General features: G+C 36.7%; 1 protein-coding gene across 1 annotated transcript in view; it reads right to left on the bottom strand.

Annotated features, from left to right (window-relative positions):
* Positions 1 to 624: 624 nt before the first annotated feature.
* LOC150086713 (uncharacterized) overlaps positions 625 to 6,000 on the bottom strand; it is a 31,152-nt gene continuing 25,776 nt past the window's right edge. The window contains exon 3 of the mRNA XM_090372235.1: positions 625 to 798. Coding sequence (XP_090228361.1) covers positions 625 to 798 — 174 coding nt within the window. The remainder of the gene's footprint in view (positions 799 to 6,000) is intronic.

Genomic DNA, 6,000 nt, shown 5'->3' with positions numbered 1-6,000 from the left:
TGGCTGTAAAACAATTAAAAGGGCAGTTTGCATTCACAACAAGTTTCCCTGGTATTCCACTATTTTCACACAAATACAGTTTTAAAAGTATTCTATAATTCAAATGTATTCATCCTCACTTGGCAATCCACCCAATTAATAGATGCCACATAGCACATAATTAAGTGAACATATTTTTTTGCAGGTTCTAATTACAGTTTGCATATATTTTAGTGCTTTCAGTGTAATATATTTTACTTTAAAATCTGGAGATGTACAAATGTGTATTCATTGTAAGCAAATAAATTATTTAATTCTTTTTAAATAATGTTTAAAGCTCCAATTAATTTCAGTATATTAAAATAACTGAAGTATAAAATCAACTTCATTTTCATTTCCTAGAATCTGTACATTTCTGTAGTTGGCACCATTTTTTCACCAGTCCCCAGAAAAATGCAAATACTGTATATGAACATTTGTTTCCTCTTTCCAATTGAAAGATACATAAAGGTTTAAAATGTATATTTGTCATATCTATTATGATGGCTGATCAGGTGATCCCACTAATAATAGTAGTCGCTTTTGTTATATAAAGAGCTTTCTTATCTCCTGTTTAAGATTTGAAAAGAAAGAGGAAACGCCAAATTAATGTGGCCTTTTTAATGTACTGTCTAATAATACATCTGAAGGAAGTGTGAATATAATATGAAGTTCCTCATTCCCTAGGTATTTTGGCGATGAATGTACACTGTTTAGATTTCCGTCATTACTTAGCAGTGAAGCATTTGTTTCATTCAGAAATTCTGTATCTTCCCTTTTCTGTAAAAGAAAGGAAAAAAAAAACAGATTTAATGCTGTTTGGCAATTTTTTTTTTTTTTTTTTCAGTATAACAATTACAAATGTTTTTATTGAACTTGCATATATTATTAACGTACCATATAAAGGTGGATCAATAACTACACCTTTCCAGTTTAATTGCCTCCTGTCTCTATACTAATTCCATTAAGCAGAAACTTTTAGATTCCACCAGAAAAAAATATTCTATAGTGTAGGCAGTTGCAAATTGTCCTGTGAACAATTTGCAATTGTCTAACTGAATTTTGCTAACTCCATCTCTAAAAAATTCACACTTTATGAAGAGTATGAACTGGATTACAATAAGAATTTGCATCCTATGGTCTGGGTATTTGATATGCCAAAAATTCTCAAGGCTAAGAACAAGGTACTTAGGTCTGCAGAAAATTGATTCACTTTATTTATCAACTCTTATTTCTTAAATAACAGTAAATAAACTAAGGTAACATTATGCATAAATAAATGAAAGTAGTGGTAGAAAAACTTAAATATGAAAATGTTATCTAAATAAACAACATCAGTCATTCAAATGGAATTATTTGGATATCAAAATCATGATGTATTATAATCTATTGGCAAGGGCAGGTTTATTATATACATTAAATTTTCTGATAATCTCCACTTAGACTTGCAGAGAAAATATTAACAGTTAATACAGTAGATTCCGGTTATTTGGGCCACCAGTTAATCAGGGCAGCCATTTATTTGGGACAAATCTTAAAAAACAGAACCCAATCGAGGAAATAGCCAGGGTTTACTTCACTTAATTGGGACAACATGCCGTTTAATCGGGGCAAGAGACCACAGCACTGGAGATTACCCTAAAATTGTCTCCAACTGAACCACACGGAACAGTCGTGTGGTTCACGACTTTACTTTTACTGTCGTCGTGGAAGTTGATAGGTTGAATAAATTTAAGGAGGAACTGGACAGTCATTTGGAGGAATGGTGTGATTTTTTTTTTTTTTTTTAGTTGATGCTGCATAAGCATCATACACTTGCTTTCTTGCATCACATGCCACTACTACTACAGTCGGATTTCTGGAGGCCACAAAAATAACACAATAAAAACAATTAGCAGTCACGCTTTTCTGTTAGTGCAATTTATCATAAACGGATAGTAAACTCGATCTTATTGAATTTGCGATAATACCGACAGCTGGAATTCTCTGGGTTATTATGGTGAAATGTGTTTACACTTCCATGAAATCTTCAATCATATAAAAAAATTAATTTTCAGAATCTTCTCTTCATTCCTATTTTTAAAGTTTTGTAACTTGTTACTCCGTTCTCACTTGCATGTATCGTGTTACTTGCAACTTGTGTGTGCCATGTTCTTTGTTATTGATTGTTTTGTTTCTCTTTTTACTGTTTTAAATTTTAACTGAAAAAAGTTTCTAGTACCCCGGCTTGGCCTAAAACTTAGGAAATAATGAAAACATTGTCTATTTGAGTCTTTCCAGTTGTTGTGAATGCCAAGGGTGGGAGAAACGACTCCAACTTCTTCCTAGAGAAGCGATTAAAGTCTCGGTGGAAAAGCGACTGGCAGGTGAGAGCCGTGCAAGGCTCCACACAGGCGCCTCTCCACCACCACCGCCTCAACACTGGCTCTCTGAGTGTCTCCTTGCCGGGACAACTCCAGCTTTGAAAATTGTTAAAAATACTTCTGGTCGCAAAATTTATAAATGATGTTTATAGAATTATTAATTAACTATTTAGCAACCTTTTTGTCACCAAAAGGAGAGTTATTAGTACAAAGAAGCATGCTATTGAAGTGCAATAAAAAATTGGTTTTTTAATTTTAACACAAAAATAAATGATAGATTTCAATCGGAACAGTTTTCGCTTGATAGGCATCGAATAATGCATAGCTAATGTGATTTTTAAATTTTTAGCGACGGAAATGAAAATTACATTTTCCTGTCTGGTGCCGCCATTTTTAATTTTAAAATTATATTTTAAACATACTCATTGAGCTTTTTCCAACGGTGTAGCTATAGGTTGTCGACAACATTTTTATTCCCCCACATTTTAACCCCCCTCTATTTCTCAGACAAATTTTTGTCAACAATGATCAATATGGCATTAAGTTGGCCCACTTCATGTGCAAACCCATGCAAAATTTCTAGGTTGAGTGGTTCCAGAGATACAATGCTGTGACAGACAGATGGACGGACAACTGAGTGACATTTTAAGGTTATATCGTTAGACTATGGCCCCTAAAAATAATAAGTAAAAATAATTTTATAATAAAGTTTTTGTAGAATATTCCAAATTTTTATTAAGTTTTCATCCGACACCCTATGCCGACTTCTTTGTGTGTGTCGGTTGCTGAATGACGTTTCCGAAGCAGCCACAAATCGACATATTTTGCTGGATCGAAGCGGGTCAGCGGCGGCAGGGCATACAATTTTAAGAAGCAGTAGTGAAGAAGCTGTTTTTGTCATCAATGAAGCTCTGGTTGGGCTGACAATCAGATTCATTTGTGAAAATCCACATTTGTATTCAATCGATGAAATTGGTATCATACTCAGAGCGTCCATCAAATTCTTCCGAAACCATCTTTTCAATTAGGCACCCCCGAAATCCATGAATTGCATTTAACTGTAACCTAATTGACAATTTTCTAACTTCATTTTCACCAAATGCCAACAATTCATGCTTAGAAGGTTTAATAACTTCGTTGTCCTCATTTTCCTTCTCTCGTCATTGGTATTGTCACTAGTTCTTAAATTTGAATTTTAAAAAAAATTTTTTTTTTTTGAAACTGTCCAAAATGTCAGTGTCATTCAGATACTGTGACCATGTAAACAGAAATAGGGAAAATTTACGGAAAAATGTGGATAATGCACTTCCGCGAAACAACAGATGATTATTTGTCGGGGTAAAAGAAAATCACTTTTCTAATTCTCAAATGGGGCCGCTTACAGTTGATTCACAAAGGTGTCCAACCTACAGCCCAACCGGAAAGTGAACTAAAACAGCATTTTAAATCTTGTTAATTATCAAAAACATTTTCTAATTAAATGTTTTGTTCAGTAAATGTAATTGTGTACTGTACTGTACTAAAAGTTTCAAATATTTTCAATTTTACTTTTACAAGCAACAAGATATGGAAAATGTAACAAACTAAAGAAATCTAACTTTGAATTTTTTCGAATATGGCCCCTGTACGGGAAATGTTTGGACACCACTACAGTAGAAGGTGGACCAGAGCCCACTGGGAATACACCTTGATTTGCTCAGTGCAGACCAGCGCAACTTCTCCGTATGTGAGACGGGTGGTTGGATAGTTTTTACCTGGTACCACTAAGTTGTAGAATGGTAATCCCTTCAGCTCTCTTAATTTGCACAGCAGCACTAATTGCATGAAGGCCAGAAAAGTGAACAGGGTGTACCGAGTTAATTCTCTCTTAATCCGTTCGCTATATGAAAATTTTTTCGCTCAACGGAAACTATTTTAAATGCAACTGGGGGCTCACATCTGGTGAGTATGGGCCTGGCACACCCAGGGTCCTAAGCTGGATATCACCATTCTTATCTTTCTTGGTGATTCCCTTCTTCTTTTCTCTCTCTCTGGGTAAATTCAGAATTTTTTTTTTTTTTTGCCTAGTGCAGCATAAGCCTCAGGCTTCCTTGCACCATATGGCTAATAATAATAATAATAACTTCCAAGGGGAAATCAAAATGATTCGCTATAAAAGGGCTTCGTTAAACAGAGGCCCGACTGAGTAATTTAGAATTATGAAAATGGTTATACAGTTTTATATAGAAAATATCTTAACAATAGATAGTGAAAAATGTAAATTTAGTTAAATAATTTTAAGCTTATTTGAATAGTAGATAAACATGCGAAAAAAATATATACGGAATATTACAAATTTCAAAGTGCACTGCATCCAAATGTCACTGTTAATAAAGGTGCCGGTACGCCGTACCATCACAAAAAAAGCACTGTATGTATATATATACTGGGTATCTCAAAAATATTGGTACTAACGTTTAGGGGAGGTAGGTAACATCTAAAGGAATGTGAATTGTATAGGAACCCATAACCAGGAACGTCACCATAAGTTGGTACACGGTGCTGTTCATCAGTTTGCGAGAGGGGAAAATTTCTGGTTTACTCATTCAAGCAGTAGTTGCCGCACGAAGAGCATGTATTGATATACGAACTGTGAGCTGGCAGACATGCACCTAGTGTATGGATTAGCAGAAGGCAATGGACAAGCTGCTCAATGAATTTATGGAGAACACTTCCCAGACAGACATATACTGGACCACCGTTTGTGCATGTGCATCAAAATTTGTGTGATTATGGGTCATTTAGAGGTAACAGGAGTTGTGCGGGCAGACCACGTTCGACACGAACTCCCGCCATGGAATAAAGTGTGTTGAATGCCGTTCAGAATAATCCTACTACCAGCACACGTGCCGTTGCCTCTGCCTTAGGAGTGTCTTGTTGCAATGTACAGTGTGTCTGGCATGACGATTCCTTACAGCCCTTTCATCTCCAAAGGGTTCAGTTATGGTTCCCCCAAGATCATCCTGCAAGTGTGGCTTTTGCGCAGTGGTTTCTCCAAGAAAGTGTTCAAGACTTGAATTTTCCAACCTATGTTTTGGTCATGGATGAGGCTTATTTCACTCAGGAAGGCTTATTCAATCAGCACAATGCTCATGTGTGGGCTCACGACAACCCACACGGTGTGCGCCCCCATGCAGCACAACATCGCTTCACAATAAATGTGTGGGCAGGTATGGCTTGTGACTGCTTAGTCGGCCCATACCTGTTACCATCCCGCATGAACTCCACTAAATATCGGATCTTTCTTGAACAAGTTCTACCAGGGTTACTTGACGATGTTCAAGCAAATGTGAGATACAACATTTGGTTTCAACATGACGGGGCGCCTGCCCATTATGGAAGGTGTGTTCGTGACCATTTGAACAGGCGTTTTGGGTGTCGACGGACTGGCTGTGGTGGACCCGTTGCCTGGCCCCCACGCTCACCTGATTTATCGTGCCTTGATTTCTTTCTGTGGAGGCCCTCAAATCTATTGTGTATGAATCGCCTGTGGAGACGGAAATGGATCTCGTCTGCACTTCTGCTACTGTCAAAGAAACTCCAGGTGTGTTCGACGGTGTCCACCAATCCATGCTGTGTT

Source organism: Mastigoproctus giganteus, chromosome 4 (assembly GCF_048544385.1).
Source record: "Mastigoproctus giganteus isolate SK-2022 chromosome 4, ASM4854438v1, whole genome shotgun sequence".
Classification (NCBI taxonomy): Eukaryota; Metazoa; Arthropoda; class Arachnida; order Uropygi; family Thelyphonidae; genus Mastigoproctus; species Mastigoproctus giganteus.
The sequence above is the reverse complement of the archived record's forward strand: the minus strand, read 5'-3'. Positions and strand labels throughout refer to the sequence as shown.